Consider the following 18,307-nt stretch of genomic DNA (forward strand, 5'->3'; position numbering starts at 1 on the left):
TTTTCTGTCTGCCAGTATTAAGTTGTGGGTGGACATAGCAGTTGACACAGAGATTTCTCCAAGTGGTTCTTTATAGTAAGCTGGAACTGAACTGAACTGAACAGCTCAGCCGGCCGACTTTTATAGGCAGCCGGCTGTCAACATTGTAACAACAAAACCCCACGATTTTCCACCTAAATTAACTTATGTGGACCTGAGTGAAAACTATATGCACAATACCCCTGGTGGCCAGGGTGAGAACATCAACACATAACACCCAGGTTATCTGATAATGCCTTATCTGATTGCCTGATTACATTTAAAAGCGCTACAATAAATTACCTCACTGTTAAAACATTTAAAAACACACAGAGGCAGACCAGTGTCCCTAGGAACGTGCAGAAGTTGCAAGCTGTGCTCCATGACACCATGGCCACTCGTCTGTTTGAGGACAGGGCTCACGCTGCTATTTATCAAAAAGACAGGTTTTCCCCGCAGGAGAACCTACAGGGCGTGATCTTCTCGTACCTGGAAGAAAAGTGTGATGGCCTGGGATTCCGATTCGGAGGATGAAACAGAGGAATCCCAGCCTGCACAGGAGTCCCCGCCTCCAGGGCCGGCTGAACTGGGGCAAGGCCTAGATGCTGAAGAGCCTGCACCTGTGGCAGTGCATCAGGAGCTGGCCCCAGGTGAAGCCCTTCTGGCCCCAGAGGGGCTTGATGACTCAGTGGCCACAGGTGAGCCTCCTCCAGGGCCCAGTAACCCTTCGGCCTCTCCTGATCTGCAGAGGCTTAGGGCAGAGAGGCGAAGGGAACTGGTTGCCCCCAGGAGGAGTGCTCGCCTTAAGGCCAGAGGAGGCGGGGCTCCTGGGGACCGGGACCGCCCCTGGCCTTAGAAGAGGATAAAAGCCCAGTCAGCCCGGCCCCAGGTTGCGGGAGCAACGTCGTTGTTGGCTTCGGACCTTCCTGTGTTCCTGATCCCTGCTCGGCCTCCTGTTCCTGACTATCCGGTACTCCTGTTCCCTGCTCGGCTTCCTGTTCCTGACTATCCGGTACTCCTGTTCCCTGCACAGCCTCCTGTTCCAGCGTTCCTGTTCCCCGCCCGGCTCTCTGCCTCGGACCTTGCCCCTCTTCGTGTGGACTCTGCTACACCCAAGGTACCTTACCCCCGGGACCAGCACAGTTTGCTCCCGCCACACCCGCACTTCCCCTTCGTAGGGGTGCGTTCGGGAAGAGCCAGAGGCCATGGCTGAACAGGCGGCTGCACTGGTGGCTTTGGCCCAGGAGAACCAGGCCTTGACTCACACCGTGCAGCAGCTCAGCGACGCGGTTGTGGCACTTCAGCAACGCTTGGAAGCCCTACCGGCTCCTGGGGCCGACGCCCCGGCTCCGGGCAAGTACCCAGTGGCTTTGCCTGAGAAATTTGATGGAGCCCCGGCCAGCTTTCCCATGTTCCTGGCCCAGGCCAAGCTGTATATTCAGGGGCGAGCCCGGAACTTTCCTGACGACCGCACCAAGGTGCACTTTTTGATTAGTTTGTTAAAGGACCAGGCGGCCAAGTGGGCGTTGCCGCTACTCAGGCAAGACTCCCCCTTGCTGGCAGACTATACGGGGTTTTGCAATCGTTTGGAGGCCGCGTTCGGCAACCCCCAGAAAGAGAGTCAAGCCAACCGGGCGATTCGGCGTTTGAAACAGGGCAAGTCCACGGTGGCCACATATACCACGGAGTTTCGGCTGTTGGCACAGGACTTGACCTGGAATGACTCGGCACTGCGGGACCAGTATCTCGAAGGGCTTTCGGACGAGGTACTGGACCAGTTGGCCACAATGGAACGCCCCACCACGCTGGACACTCTCATTCAACGGAGTCTACAAATAGACGACCGGTTGGAGGATCGTCGTCAGGCCCGGGGTCGCCGACACTTCCAGTTCACGGCACCAGCTTTTTCCAGCAGCCCCACGGTCACAACTGATTTAACGGAGGAGCCTATGCAGCTCGGGGCAGTGCGGCCACGCCTTTCCCCCGCAGAGAAGGCGCGGCGTCGGGAGGGAAATCTCTGTCTTTACTGTGGCGGAAGTGGACACTTCGCTCTGTCCTGCCCTGAGAAACGCCAGCCGCAGGGAAACCGCCAACCCCAGTAGCTGATGGCCCTAGCTACCGGGGGTCCCAAACCGTACAGAATGGGCCCGCACCAATGGACTTGCAACATCTTATGGTTTCGGTACGTTTATACCCTCCAGGTGGGCCCTGGATCCTCACCCATGCTTTGGTAGATTCAGGGGCAACCCGCTCCTATATGGACGCTGCTTTTGCCGCCCATCATCAGGTGCCACTTCGGAACAAGCCAGTACCGGTCCAGGTGGAAGCGATTGACGGACGACTTCTGCGTTCAGGTGCCGTTACTCAGGAGACCCAGCCCCTGGTCCTGTGTCTCCAGCAGCACCGGGAGTTGCGAACTTTGGACATTGCCTCTATGCCCCGCTTCCCCCTGGTGCTCGGGATGGACTGGCTGGAAGCCCACAACGTTCAGATTGACTGGGTCAAACGGACCGTGCACTTCCCAGACCCATGTTCCCATGCTCAATCCGGAACGCTGGCGGCCGCGCCCTCAGAGGAGGCAGCACCCACGCTCCCAGCCGTGTACCAGGACTACCAGGACGTGTTCGAGGAACGGGGGGCAGACCAGCTGCCGCCACATCGGCCTTTTGACTGCGGCATAGACCTCCAACCCGGAGCGCCTTTACCAGTGAGTCGCTTATATTCCCTAACAGAGCCAGAGCGCGAGGCTTTGCAGGACTTCTTGCGCAAGAACCTGGAGCGTGGGTTCATTAGGCCTTCCACCTCGCCTACCGCGGCACCAGTGCTTTTCGTTAAGAAGAAATGTGGGGAACTCCGCCCTTGCCATGATTACCGAGCCCTGAACAAAATTACCGTCCCAGACCGGTACCCCTTGCCCCTTATCTCGGAGCTGCTGGAGCGGGTGCAAGGGGCACAGGTGTTCACCAAGCTGGACCTCCGGGGGGCCTACAACTTGATTCGGATCCGAGCCGGGGATGAGTGGAAGACAGCGTTTGGGACCCGGTACGGGCAGTTCGAATATTTGGTTATGCCTTTCGGTTTGTGCAACGCGCCTGCTGTGTTTCAACGCTACATCAACCACGTGTTTCAGGACTTGTTAGACAAGTACGTGGTGGTGTATTTGGATGACATACTGATTTACTCCCGTGACCCGGCTTGCCATGAGGGACATGTCCGGACCGTGCTGCAGCGCTTGCGTGAGCACCGTTTGTACGCAAAGCTCAGCAAGTGCGAGTTCCATCAGCGGACTGTGGACTTCCTTGGTCACCGGCTCTCTCCAGATGGGGTGCAAATGGACCCGGGGAAGGTGACAGCGGTTCAAGAATGGGCGGCACCCCGGAACCGCAAGGACCTGCAGCGTTTCCTGGGGTTCGCCAATTACTACCGGACCTTCATCGCTGATTATGCTCATCGCACCACCCCGTTGACCCGGCTACTGCGCCCAAAGACGCCGTTTTCCTGGGACAAGGAGGCAGAGGAGGCGTTTCAGGGGTTGAAGGCCTGTTTCCAGAGGGCACCAATCTTACAACATCCTGACCCCTCTCGACCCTTTGTGGTGGAGACCGACGCTTCCAGTACGGCTCTCGGTGCCGTCTTGTCTCAACAGATTGGTCCTGAAGCGCCACTCTTACCCTGTGCCTTCTATTCTCGCCAGCTCCTACCAGCGGAGCGTAACTATACTGTGTGGGAGCGGGAACTACTGGCCATCAAGGTAGCCTTTGAGGTCTGGCGCCACCATCTTGAGGGGGCACGACATCCGGTGGAGGTGAGAACCGACCACCGGAACCTGGAGTACCTCCAGACCACCCGCAAGCTGAACCAAAGACAGATCCGGTGGGCGTTGTTCTTTTCCCGGTTCCAGTTCCGGATCCGCTACATCCCTAGCTCTCAGAATCAGAAGGCGGATGCCCTGTCCCGGAAACCTGAAGACAACACAGACACGGTACAGCAAGCAGAACCCACCACGATCCTACCTCCGGCTGCATTCCTGGCCACCCAGGAGGCGCAGCCACTGCAGGTTCGGGTGCGGGAACAGCAGCGGGTCGACGCTTGGGCCCAGGAACGACTCCGGGAGCTGGCTGAAGGGTCCAGCCCACAGTATCCGGGGCTGGTCCTGCATCAGGGCCTTCTGCTGCACCACGGTCGTCTGTACATCCCGCCAGGGCCACTACGGCTGGAGGTTCTCCGGATGGCCCATGATGCCCCAGCAGCGGGGCACTTTGGACGGTATCGGACCACCCATCTGGTCAGTCGAGAGTTTTGGTGGCCCCGCCTGAAGGCTGACGTGGCTCGCTACGTTGCTGGTTGTGATGTCTGCCGGCGCGCCAAGGGACCTACCGGGCGACCCCCCGGCCTACTTCAGCCATTGCCAGTTCCACCGCGCCCTTGGCACACGGTTTCGTTGGACTTTGTAGTGGACTTACCCTCGTCTCGTGGCTGTACCTGCCTTCTGGTTTTCTCCGACCATTTCACCAAGATGGTGCACTGCGCTCCCTGTCCATCTGTACCCACAGCCAAGGAAACTGCTCAGCTGTACCTTCAGCATGTCTTCCGCCTGCATGGCCTACCTGAGCGCGTGGTGTCCGACCGGGGCGTTCAGTTCACATCCCGGTTCTGGCGAGCACTACACCAGACCCTCGGGACGGAGGTCTGCCTCTCGTCAGCCTACCACCCACAGACCGATGGCCAGACGGAACGGGCGAACGCGGTGCTGGAGCAGTACCTCCGGTGTTACTGCAGCTACCAGCAGGATGACTGGGTCGACCACCTGGCATTGGCGGAGTTCGCCTACAATAACGCGGTGAATGCGTCCACCCAGCAGACCCCGTTCCAGGCCAGTTATGGTTATCATCCACGGCTGTTTCCAGAGGTGCTGCCGGCATCCGCGGTCCCGGCGGTGACGGAGTGGCTTCGAGAGCTCCAGTCCCAGCAACAGCTTTTGGTGGAGCAACTGCACCAGGCCAAGGAAGCGTACAAAGCCCAGGCCGACCGCCACCGCCAGGTGGGGCCGGAACTTCGCGTCGGTGACCTGGTTTGGCTCTCCACTCGCCACCTCCACCCCTCTCGACCTTCGCGGAAGTTGGACGCCCGCTTCACCGGCCCGTTCCCTATCGTAGACCAAATCTCTCCTGTGGCATTCCGTCTCCGGTTACCCGCAACCCTGAAGGTTCACCCGGTCTTCCACAGGTCCCTTTTGAGTCCGGTGGCCCCACCCGACGAGTTCCACCCGAACCGTCCCCGACCGCAGCCAGTGTTGGTTCGGGGAGAGCCTGAGTACGAGGTGGAACGCATCCTGGACTCCCGATACCGCAGGGGAAAGCTGCAGTATCTCATTGACTGGAAGGGGTACGGACCGGAGGACCGTTCCTGGGAACCAGCGGTCAATGTCCACGCACCTGCCTGCCTCCGAGAGTTCCATGCGACGTACCCCGGCAAGCCGGGTCCGGACCCTCGGTTGAGGGGGGGGCCTGGGAGGGGGGATGGTGTGATGGCCTGGGATTCCGATTCGGAGGATGAAACAGAGGAATCCCAGCCTGCACAGGAGTCCCCGCCTCCAGGGCCGGCTGAACTGGGGCAAGGCCTAGATGCTGAAGAGCCTGCACCTGTGGCAGTGCATCAGGAGCTGGCCCCAGGTGAAGCCCTTCTGGCCCCAGAGGGGCTTGATGACTCAGTGGCCACAGGTGAGCCTCCTCCAGGGCCCAGTAACCCTTCGGCCTCTCCTGATCTGCAGAGGCTTAGGGCAGAGAGGCGAAGGGAACTGGTTGCCCCCAGGAGGAGTGCTCGCCTTAAGGCCAGAGGAGGCGGGGCTCCTGGGGACCGGGACCGCCCCTGGCCTTAGAAGAGGATAAAAGCCCAGTCAGCCCGGCCCCAGGTTGCGGGAGCAACGTCGTTGTTGGCTTCGGACCTTCCTGTGTTCCTGATCCCTGCTCGGCCTCCTGTTCCTGACTATCCGGTACTCCTGTTCCCTGCTCGGCTTCCTGTTCCTGACTATCCGGTACTCCTGTTCCCTGCACAGCCTCCTGTTCCAGCGTTCCTGTTCCCCGCCCGGCTCTCTGCCTCGGACCTTGCCCCTCTTCGTGTGGACTCTGCTACACCCAAGGTACCTTACCCCCGGGACCAGCACAAAAAGCTAAGAAGATAATAGAATGTGTCAGTCTGAACTTGCACGAAGTTGCAAGATGTGCTCCATGAAACCATGGCCACTCCTCTGATTGAGGAGAGGGCTCACGCTGCTATTGATCAAAAATACAGGTTATCCCCACAGGAGAACCTACAGGGTGTGATCTTCTCGTACCTGGAAGAAAAGATAAGAACACAATAGTGTGTGTCAGTCTGAACTTGCAAGAAGTTGCAAGATGTGCTCCATGAAATGGCCCCTCCTCTTATTGAGGAGAGGGCTCACGCTGCTATTGATCAAAAATACTGTACAGGTTTCCCCCGCAGGAGAACTTAGAGGGCGTGGTCTTCTAGTACCTGGAATAAAAGGTAAGAACGTAGTAGTGTGTGTCATTCTGAACTTGCAAGTAGTTGCAGGCTGTGCTCCGTGAAACCATGGCCACTCGTCTGTTTGAGGAGAGGGCTCACGCTGCTATTTATCGAAAATACAGGTTTTCCCCGCAGGAGAATCTACAGGGCGTGATCTTCTCGTACCTGGAAGAAAAGGTAAGAACATAATAGTGTGTGTGTCTGAACTTGGACGCGTAGATCATTGCATTCGTACAGTTGGCATAATTTTATATAAAAGGAGAGCTCCATTATGAACTTTCTTGAGTCTGATACTAATCTTTATCCTGAAGATGTCCTGGAAGGCTTCCTGGCCTTCTTAATACTTGAGGAAAAAATTAGCATGGTAAATGATTCCTCTAGAAGACCCTTTCCATAACCTAACATTGGTATATAACAATACAGGCACTGCAAAACTTCCCGCCCCTTATGTGGGGGTTGTGCAAAGTGGGGTGCACCCTCTAAAAAACCTCTGAATGCCTGCTTTCCCCTCCAGCTCTCCTCCTCTCTCTCCAATCCAGACCAAAATATCTGGAGTTGAAGCTCTGGGGGCTGGATGGAGGTTGTGAGGAAAAGCGGCAGCAGAGGCAGCGCTACCTCCTGCGTCAGCTGCTAGACGAGGAGGCTGAGCAGCCTAAAACAAGGCCCTGTTGCGCCTCTGGTCCTTTCCAACTCCACGATTCTACAGTGTCACTTTGCTGCCCGAAGTAAATATTCTGTCTCTTTCATTTCTTGTAAAAAACCAATCTTTCATTATTCCTTTTCTGTGAAAACTTCTAGCAGGCATAAGGCTAAGGGTAAACACATATTCAAAATAAGCAAACATTAGAAATCTAGCAAAAGGTCTTAGACCCCTTGGTAGTGTGCCTAGGTAGTAACAAGGGGGTGGCAGTGATATAAGAAGAAAATGGAGTTGGCTTTTCCCCAGCTAGTTCCTCCCGCCATTTTTCTGCGTCCAAGCAGCCCATGACATTTTGTGTTAATTCACGGCTGGTTTCACTGTGTTCGAGTGAAAACTGCTCATGTATCGGACCTAGATGGGTACAGTGGTACCTCGGGTTAAGAACTTAATTCGTTCCGGAGGTCCGTTCTTAACCTGAAACTGTTCTTAACCTGAAGCATCACTTTAGCTAATGGGGCCTCCTGCTGCCGCTGCGCTGCCGGAGCCCGATTTCTGTTCTTATCCTGAAGCAAAGTTCTTAACCTGAAGCACTATTTCTGGGTTAGCAGAGTCTGTAACCTGAAGCGTATGTAACTTCCATGTTGGGGATTCCCCATCCTCCTTCTGAGGTGGGGAGGTGCAGGTATTTGGAGCTTATTCTTGGTTTTTTCTGAGATGTGTCACTATCTTTTCTCAGAGAGTGAGCCCTAGGCAGCTGGCAATCGACGTGGGTTGTGGCTCGGGCCAAAGCACTCAGATGCTGGCAAAACATTTTGAGAAGGTGGTCGGGACAGACATCAGTGAAGCTCAGATCGAGGAGGCCAGGAGAGCGCCACAACCACCAAATGTCTCTTATCTGTAAGTAGGAGCTGACCTCGCACGTGGATAGCCGAGAAAAAGCAGGCAGGAAGAGGCTTTTCTCCCTCTCTCATCACACTAGAACTCTTGAAGCTGAATGTTGGAATATTCAGGACCAACGAAAGAAAACACAGCTTCATGCAGCGCATGTTTAAACTATGGAACTCCCTTCCACATGAGGCAGGGATGGCCACCAACTTGGAAGGCTTTAAACGAAGACTAGAGAAATTAAGGAAGAGGCCTATCAGTGGCTAGTAGCCACGATGCCTCTGCTGGACCTACAAGGTGGGCAGAGTGAAGGCCAGTTTTTCTGACTACCGGAAGCTGCAGGAGGGAAGCCATTTTGCTCAAATCCTGCTCGTGGGCTTCCCCCAGGTATCTGGTAGGCCATTGTGAGAACAGGATGCTGGACTAGACGGGCCCTAGGCTGGATCCAGCAGGCTTTCCTTATGTTCTGATGTTTGTGCACAGAGGCACTTCCAATTACTCCACAAATTAGATAATAAGTATTAAAATATGAAAGTATATTTAAAGCGCTATCATACCACTTTAAATAGTCATGGCTTCCCCCAGAGGATTCTAGGAGCCATCATTTGTTACAGATTTACAAAAGCAGCCCCAGAATGTCTCACTTTTCCTTAGGACGTCCAAATTTTCATTCGAGGGTATGGAGTTATGCAACCATACAACCTTAGAAGACACCTGAAGCACAGGGAAGGTTTTCGGGGGTTTTTTAATGTGTAGCGTTTTGTTATGTTTTTATATATGTTGGAAGCCGCCCAGAGTGGCTGGAGCGACCTAGTCAGATGGCTTGGGTATAAAAAAGACACTGATTATGGAATAGGACATCCCTATTTTCATCGGAGAAATGTTGGGTGGTATAACGATGGCTGTGCTCTGCCTCCACAGCTGGAGCCAGCAATGCTAGTGAATTCCAGTTGTTGGAAACCACTGAGGGGAGAGGAGTCTTGCACAGGGGCCAAGAAAGGGGGGTGCGGTGGGTGCGGTCCGCCCCAGGTGTCACCACTGAGGGGAGTGACAAAATGCTGGGCGGCACCCACCGCCGGGCCTGCAGTGCGCCCGAGCTATGCATGTCTACTGGGAGTGACACTGTGGCTGTAGGGCGGCTGAGTGGGAGAAGGCAGGCAGACTCTGGAGGCCCCGCGGTGCGCCCTGCCCCTATGGGTGGCTCACCCACTGGGCGCACTGCCCCAGGCGCCCGAGCGGCTTCCTCTGCCGCTGGTCTTGCACCCAGGTTTTGTTTGCGGGTTTCCCAATGGGGCATCTTGCTGGCTACTGTGAGAACAGGATGCTTAGCCAGATGGGCCTTGGGCCTGATCCAGCAGCCTTCGAACAATCACCTTGCCATCTCCTCCCACAGGGTGTGCCCTGCCGAAGACCTCCCTTTCGAAGATGGCTCTGTGGACCTGGTCACGGCGTTTGCGGCCGTCCACTGGTTTGACGGGCCTCGCTTTCTGAGGGAAGTGGACCGAGTTCTCAAGCCGTCAGGCTGTGTGGTCTTCAGCTCCTACAACTGGGACATGCAGTTGTGTTACAAAGATTGTACAGACGAGTTAACCGAGATCTTCAGAGAGGTCAGTCCATCGCACAGGCCTGTCTGCCCAGACCTTGGACCTGAGGTCTGCCCTCAGGCCACAAATTTCAGGGGCATCCCTGCCAGTTTTCTAGCCCCAAATGTCTGTGGGGTTGTTGTTGTTTTTAAGTGTCTTTCCTGTAGAAGGACAGAAGAGTCCTTCAATCTAGGTTAATTGAGCAAACCTAGAAGTCCTGGATGCATTTTAATCCCTCCTGCAAAACACTGGCACTATGGAAAAGAATATCATTTCAGGGCCCAGTCGTTTATTACAGCAATATTTATAAAGCCAGTTTCTACAAAGCACCATGACTTTCAACACTTTTACCAACCCCCGCTCAGTAATTAAAATAGTCCATATATATACACACACACACCACATAAAAAGACCTCCAAGCGGTTTACAAGGCAGTCTAAAATATTACAGTCAAACCTCGGCTGCCGACCATAATCCGTTCCAGAAGACCATTCGACTTCTGAAACATTCAACAACCGAATACAAAGCGGAAGCCTCAGTACAATAGGGAAACTCAAAACAGAAGCCGGGTAGCATCTTCGGCTTCTGAAAATCGTTCGAAAACCAAACCAGTTACTTCCGGGTTTTCGGTGTTTGGGTGCCAAAACGTTCCAAAACGGAGGCATTCAGGAACCGAGGTCTGACTATAATTTGAAATACCAATTTAAAAAACATTAAAAACGTGTTACATGAAATAAATAAAACTGACCATTTCAAACACTTATAGCTACTAAAACCTAGGTAGGCATGCGGGAATGAAAAAGTTTTTAGCCAGGTATGTCAATGGGCAGGCAGTTCCAAAGTGCTGCCACAATAAAAGATTGATTTCTTGTAAGTGCTGAATGAATGTTACGTGACACTTGTGAAAGGGCCAGTTTCGCAGATCCCAGCCATCAAATGGGCACATACTGGGTGACAGTCTTGAAATACAGTGGTACCTCGGGTTAAGTACTTAATTCGTTCCGGAGGTCCGTTCTTAACCTGAAACTGTTCTTAACCTGAAGCACCACTTTAGCTAATGGAGCCTACTGCTGCCGCCGTGCCGCCGCTGCACGATTTCTGTTCTCATCCTGAAGCAAAGTTCTTAACCTGAAGCACTATTTCTGGGTTAGTGGAGTCTGTAACCTAAAGCGTATGTAACCTGAGGTACCACGCTACATTATTCTATAGGCTGCCACACCTCACACATTTCCTTCAGTGCTTTTAGTCTTCCATATAGGGAGCATCTGCATGTTGATCATTTTTCTACTCCGGATTTCTGCACCTTTAACAGCTCAGCATCCTCTTTTATGCAGCATGCTTTGAACAGTGAGATTTTGCAAGCATAAAAAAAATGACTGTGGCTTCCCACCCACCCCCTTTCTCTCTCTCTCTCTCTCTCTTTTCCAGGTGGTAGACCAGCTTTTCACCTTTAGAAATAAAAAGCTCAAATCACTTGAGAATGATTACCAAGAAATCTTTGATTCTTTGCCCTTTCAAGAGAAGCAGAGGTGAGTAAATCAGGCCCTTTTGTACAGTGCGGTGCATGGACCCAGCAATGCCAATCTCTTCAATCTCCTGCTAAAAACATTTCTGTTCCACCAAGCTTATGCAAACTATTAAGAATGCATCCACAGTTGTTAAATGATACCTGTTTTTAACGTCTTCTTTTTTCCCCAACTTACTGAATTTGTAAGTTGTATGGTTTTCTTGCTGTAAACGGCTTTGATATATTTTTATGACACAGCAACGTACAAATATTTTTGTAACTAAACAAATGCAAATTGGGAAGTCCGGAACAATGCTGTCAAAGTCACTAAGTTGAACAGCCACACTCTCCTGAGCAAACATACATATGATTGACACCACTTCCGTAGTCAAAAGATTTCCGTACTCTCAACTCAGCCCCAAACTTCTCCTAAAGCTTTCTGCTTCTTTCCAGGATGATGGATATTTTCGATAAAATTCCCCTGAGCGTTGCTGACGTAATAGGATATATCCAGTCACTCTCGCAGTACCGACTTTATCTGGAAGCCCAGCCTGAGGAGGCGAAATCACTTCTCCAAAACACAGAGCGAAGGTGACAAAATCTGTTTGCTGGAGTAAGCCAGATGTGGAAGGGCCAAGGAACCATGGTTGAGTCCGCTAGGAGAGTCGCATTGAAGTCTTTAGCCTGTGATATTGCATGTCTTTTCATAGATGGCATGCAGTAGAATTTACCAGTAACTGTTCTCAGTACGAGATGCTAGCAAAGCAGAAGGGCTTGGATTTCCATATGTTTTCCTGCAATTAAAATTCAGCTCCAATATGCACGTTGTAATTTTTAATTCAAAAAATTCCCATGTATAGTAACAGAATTGTAAAGTTGGATGGGAACCACACACCCCGTCAAAAAATTAGCCCAGGGATGGAAGGAAGAGATAACCATGACCAGAAAAGAATGGCAAACCAAGTTGATGGCAAAATTAACTGGGAAGCTCAGAAATCAAGAAGACAAGAACTTTAAGAAAGAATGGGGAAACTTTATAATTTATCTACGAGACTACTGTAAGCAAGTTAAAACATTAGCAGGATTTTAATCACAATTGTAAAGTAACAGTAAGTATGGATAATTTAGAAGGATAAAAATTTGGATTAGTATTGATATGCAGTTGTAAATATCAGTAGGACCCATGGAAGGGATGGGTGGGGGAAGTCAGGAGATTCAGAGTAATCTCAATATTTGGATTTTTTTTTGTTACATGTTTATACTTTTTAAAAATCAAATTAAAAATTATTTTAAAAAGGAAATTATTTTAAAAATTATTTAAAAATTTTAAAAATATATTTTAAAAAGGGACCCCTAAGGGCCATCTAGTCCAACCCCCTGCACTGCAAGAATCTCCGCTAACGCACATGAGTGGCGAGGTCAGGAGTGTTGCCAGATGCCAGCTATTCATTTAATCTGCATAAGACATGCTTCAAACCTTATGCCAGCTTTATGTCCTCAGTCCCATTTCCCCACACCTTCTGTTTGCCGCATTTTATTGTACCAGTTTGTCAAAGAGGCAGCCTCCCAAATTCTTCTAAGTATCTCGCCATTATGCGCCTGGCTGCCGTCAAAAGAAGAACTTGTTTGAACCGTGAAAAGATGGAGCGGTGCTAGCTCTGGACATTTCGAGGTGTTTCGTCCAGTAATTGTTTTCATTTCAATGAATCCCGGAACTGAACCCTGGTTTCTGCTCTCTTGCTTTCCTTCCCCTAGTTTTCTGGAGACAATGGGCGTTTCTTCTCGGGATACCCAGCTGGAGTTGCGCACGAAGCACATTTGCATCTTGGGCTGCAAGAGCTCCTGAGGGGAATGTCAGTCTAAATGCACAGGGCAGGGCGCATGCGTAGGTCACTGGGTGGCTTCCTCTGAAACTGGAGGTCGGTATCATATTTTACCTGCTCCTCACATGTAGAATCATGTGCATTGTTAAGAATCTTTTCATTTGGTATCATAATAAAACAGAACTGAGTTGAATAGTGAATTCATTGCTTTTATTTGTTGTTTGTTTATGGCCTATATAACTCACTGTCAGGGAACTGCCATCAGAGCCAGGGGGAGAGGGAGGGCTCCAGAGGGATTCCGGAGAGCGTCTCGGGAGGGAGAGAAGCAGCACATCTTCTGGGGAAGGAAATCAGCGTAGCACCAGTGGAGAAGGGGGGCAGATGGGGGAATCGGCGAGGTGGCTCCATGACTCCTCGCCGGGGACCAGCAGGGAGAGCACGGGTCCTCCGCTGCCCACACCCTCCCTGTGCAGAAGGCTTCTGTGCAGGGAGAGTAGGCGGAGACTAGGCATCAAAGAGCTTCTTTGCTGGAAGAAGTTCAAGAAACGCCCACTGACGGATTCTGCCAGCGATTGAGACAGCCACGGGTGAGTGGCTGTCTGGACAGAAAGGGTTCACTTAGGCAACCCAGCCAGGTGTGGCACCGATTCACGCACGAGCAACCCCTAGAACCATTACACTCACATAAAATGAAATCAGCTTAAAACCATGACCATAAGACAATTAAAAAAAATTAAAATCCATAATAATAATAATAACAATAATAATAAATTTTATTTATATCCCGCCCTCCCCAGCCGAAGCCGGGCTCAGAGCGGCTAACATAAAATGTATAATACATTAAAATAAAATCAGACAATCAATTAAAATACATCCTCAAATCAGATCAGGATCAGAATAAAATCCAATCGGATGGCAACCCGCAGATTAGGGTTGGGGACCTTAAATGCTCACCAGGCCCAACTGTTTGTGCTGAACTTATATGGGCCTGTGAGAAAAATTGGGAGGCCACTTTCATGCAAGTTCTTATGAAAGGGGAGAGGGAGTCAGACTGAACCCCGACCAAAGGCCTGGCAGAACAGCTCCGTCTTGCAGGCCCTGTGGAAAGATGTCAAGTCCCGCAGGGCCCTAGTTTCTTGTGACAGAGCGTTCCACCATATTGGAGCCACAGCCAAAAAAGCCCTGGCTCTAGTTGAGGCCAGCCTAACCTCTCTGTGGCCTGGGACCTTCAAGATGTTTTTATTTGAAGACCGTAAGTTCCTCTGTGGGACATACCAGGAGAGGTGGTCCCGTAGGTACGAGGGTCTTAGGCCGTATAGGGCTTTAAAGGTTAAAACCAGCACCTTAAACCTGATCCTGTACCCCACCAGGAGCCAGTGCAGCTGGTATAGCACCGGGTGAATGTGATCTCGCAGCGAGGACCCCGTACAGAGTCTCGCCGCGGCATTCTGCACCCGCTGGAGTTTCTGGGTCAGTCTCAAGGGCAGCCCCACGTAGAGCGAGTTACAATAATCCAGTCTGGAGGTGACCGTCGCGTGGATCACAGTGGCTAGGTCAGGGCGAGAGAGGTAAGGAGCCAACTGCTTAGCTTGGAGGAGATGAAAAAATGCTGCCTTTGTTGTAGCTGCAATCTGCGCCTCCATGGAAAGGGAGGTGTCGAAGATTACACCCAAACTCTTAACGGACGGTGCTGGCACTAATTGCACCCCCGCAAGAGATGGAAGTTGCCCCCCCCAATCCCATATCGTCCCTTCCCAGCCAAAGGACCTCTGTCTTCGAAGGATTTAACTTCAACCGGCTCCCACGTAACCATCCAGCCACAGCTTCCAAACATCTGATCAGTGTGTCTGGGGCCGAATCAGGAATCTTGAATTTCTCTTGCTGCTTTTATTTGTCTACGTTATCTGCTCTCTATTTGGAAAATGCAACCTCTCTACTACTGTTATGTTTCTGTTGAATAGTGGGTAGACATAGCAGACGACACAGCGATTCTTCCAAAGCAGCTCTTTATTTGTAAGCTGGACAGAACTGAACTGCAAACAGCTCAGCCGGCCTCCTTTTATAGGCAGCCAGCTGTCAACAATGTAGCAACAACAACCCAGGGTTTCCCGCCTAAAATAACTGACGTGGACCTGAGTGAAAACTACATACACAATACTCCTGGTGGCCAGGGTGAGAACTTCAATACACAACACCCCTCCCCACCGAGATAAGGCGTTAGTTACAATCGTAATGGTTTCCTTATATACAGCACTACACGTAATGGTTCAATTAGGCACAAAAGCATATCGGTTACATTTCCCATACTTAGACCAACAGTGATACATGTCCAACAACATAGTCCTTTAAATACGTTGGGCGCTTGGAAACTCTGCCAGACCGCCGGGGACTGGTAGCCAAATCCGGGGGGCCACACAATTCTTGCTGAGGCTGTGGTGCGACCCTAGGTGGCGTTGAAACCAAATCCCCTGGATCTGCTGCTGTGGAGCCTCCGCAAGTGGAGTGGTCTGAGCCTGTGGTAAGTCTGGCAGACCCTCTGAAGCAGCTTGGTTCGGCTCCACGCTGGCAGTTTGCGAGGGAGGTGTAGGTGGAGCCTCGCCATCTGTAAGTAAGTTCAGCAGCCCCAGGAATGCCTGCAACTCCGTCTTGTTCTTTGGGATGGGGGCCTGCTGGATAGCGTGGCTCTTGGATGTGGTCGGGTGAAGGCCGGAGGCGTCGATAAGATAGCCCAGGAACTCTACCTGTGGAACGGCGATCTGGCACTTCTCCCTCTTTACCTTGAGCCCGGCCTCTTGGAATCTGGTCAGCACAGCACAGAGGCGCTCGAACAGCTGCTGGTGTGAGTCTGCGGACACCAAGACATCATCAAAATATGGTACCACGCCCAGAAGCCCTTGCAGGAGATGCTCCGTAAGGCTTTGGAAGATGCCAGGAGCCACACTCACCCCGAACTGCAACCGGCGGCAACGGAATGCCCCTCGGTAGGTGACGATCGTCTGGGCTTCAGCAGTGGCATCATCGACGGGCAGTTGTTGATAGGCTTGGGCAAGGTCCAGCTTAGCGAAGACCTTACCCTCACCCAGGGAATGCAGCAGGTGTTGGACAACAGGAACCGGATAAGCGTGCTGCTGAAGTGCCTTGTTGATCGTGCAGTTGTAGTCAGCGCAGATTCTCACTGACCCGTCTGGCTTGACAGGCGTGACGATGGGGGTTTCCCACTTGGCGTGGTCAACCGGCTCCAAAACTCCTTGGGCGATCAGCTTGTCCAGTTGTTCGTCCACCTTAGCCTCGAGAGCAAAGGGAACCCGGCGTGGCTTTAGCTTGATGGGGGCGACTTGTGGATCAAGGCTAAAGGAGATGGGCGTACCTGTATATTGCCCCAAAGTGCCGTCAAAAACCTCGGCAAAGTCTTTGACCAGACCCTCAGTCTTTGCGTTAGAGATGCAGTTGATGCCGGTGACTTCCAGGCCGAGGGCATCAAACTAGTCTAGCCCTAGGAGGCTTGGCCGCTGACCTTCGACCACCACCAACCGGAGCAGGCCCGAAAAATCCTTGAAGGCGATCCGGAACTGGCCAATGCCTACCACGGGAATGTCATTTCCCTGGTAGTCTCTCAGGTGTACGCGGTGAGAGTCGAGTTGCCTTTTGGACACTCTGGGTACCAGTCTTTTGATGGTGCTCCAAGACACGATGGACAGGGCAGACCTCCATGTCGATCTCCATGTCACACGGAGCTCCTTCAATGAGCACCGTGACGTTCAGCTTGCGTCGCGTAGGCGAGTCGGTTTGGCCAATTGTGGTTCCAGACGGGCAGCGGCAGTTGGTGAGAGCGAAACAGCTTTCCTTGGCAGACTGGAGTGAAGACTTGGACTTGCGAGTCGGTGAAGGGGGGGTGTCAGATGGAGCCGATCGGCAGACCTTAGCGATGTGGCCCCTTCTGCAACACTTCCTACAGATGGCGTCTCTGAATCGACACTTGGCACGGGAATGGTTGCCTCCGCAGCCGGCACATTCCGGTTGGCCCTTGGACTTCTGTTGGAACTTCCTGCGCTCCCGCTTTGTCTGGTGCACGTCATCGTCTTCACTGGAGGATGCCTCATCACTGCCGGCCTCTTCGTGATGCACTGGAACTGGCTTCCTAGCAAGACGCAGGCTGCTGGACTTGCGGATCTCCTGGGTGGAGCGTTCAGCAGCTTCTGAGGCCACAGCCTCCTCAATGGCTTTCTGTAGCGTGAGGTCTGGCTTGGCGAGGAGACGCCGTTGCAGATGGATGTCCCGGACCCCGCAGACGATTCGATCCATCAGGGCATCGTCTAAGTCTCGGAACTCGCAGTGCATTGCAGCCTGTCTGAGGGCGGTGGTGTAGTTGCTGATTGACTCCCCCTCTGCCTGGTTCCGGTGGTAAAACGCATGGCGGGTAGCAATCTTGGACGGCTTTGGCGCGTAGTGGTTGCGGAGCTTCTCTTGGATCGTGTCCCATGGTGTTGCCTGGACTGCTTCAGGCGCAACCAATGCTCGGGCCGTCTCAAACACCTCAGGCCCACAGAGGCTGAGGAATAGGCCCCGCTTCCATTCATTTGATACTGATGTCAGCTCGTTGGCTTGGAGGTAGCAGTCGAACCGAGCGAGGTAGGAGTCCCACGATTCAGAGGCTGGCGCAAACGGCGGTAGAGGCACAAGTGAAGCCATGATTCCGATGCCGGCGTGAAGGGCGATGGATGGAACACAGTGCTCTAGCCAGAACAGTCAGCTCTGAATTGGTTCTGTCCAGTGATTTCGCTCAGTGATTCATAAACTTGATCGTGTTTTGTTGTGTTTGTCATTTTGATCTTGCATTCGTACGAAACCTTAAAAATCCAATCCAGCTTAAAACCTAAATACCAAACGCCCAACGCAAGAATAGATATGACACTATGGACGGCGTTGCTATGTCTTTACTCATAGTTATCTCTGTTCCCGTACTCTCAAAGTCACTTTAGTAGTAGTACTTGTCTCTTTCCCAGGCTTACTCAGTGACTGTAAAGTTCCACCCCTGACTTAGCCCTCTATTGCTTTGTACACGCAGCAAGATTTAGAAACCTACCCCCCCCCACACAGTGCAAGCCTAATTTCTCAACAGCATTAAAATATGATAAAACTAATAGGGTGATGTTATGTACTGAGTTGAATAGGATCCAAAATGCAGCAGTCTGATTGGTCCTAGAACAATGCAGCAGTATGCTTGGTCCGCAGGAGCCACCCAATCCAGCTCCAGCTAGAAGTGAGTCCACAACCTGATTGGAGAATCAGGAGAATCCCGGAATTAGCCAATCACGTGCAGCCCATT

The 18,307-nt window shown here is 52.2% G+C and overlaps 1 protein-coding gene across 1 annotated transcript in view; it reads left to right on the top strand.

Moving 5' to 3' along the window:
• LOC308464040 (putative methyltransferase) overlaps positions 1 to 13,181 on the top strand; it is a 43,088-nt gene extending 29,907 nt beyond the window's left edge. Inside the window, exons 4-9 of the mRNA XM_080983138.1 lie at positions 6,679 to 6,720; positions 7,920 to 8,080; positions 9,462 to 9,675; positions 11,080 to 11,180; positions 11,612 to 11,749; positions 12,914 to 13,181. Of these exons, the coding sequence (XP_080839264.1) occupies positions 6,679 to 6,720; positions 7,920 to 8,080; positions 9,462 to 9,675; positions 11,080 to 11,180; positions 11,612 to 11,749; positions 12,914 to 13,004 (747 nt within the window). The 3' untranslated portion in view covers positions 13,005 to 13,181. The remainder of the gene's footprint in view (positions 1 to 6,678; positions 6,721 to 7,919; positions 8,081 to 9,461; positions 9,676 to 11,079; positions 11,181 to 11,611; positions 11,750 to 12,913) is intronic.
• Positions 13,182 to 18,307: the final 5,126 nt, after the last annotated feature.

This window comes from Podarcis pityusensis (genome assembly GCF_964106645.2).
Source record: "Podarcis pityusensis genome assembly, chromosome: 15".
In the NCBI taxonomy this organism is placed as follows: Eukaryota; Metazoa; Chordata; class Lepidosauria; order Squamata; family Lacertidae; genus Podarcis; species Podarcis pityusensis.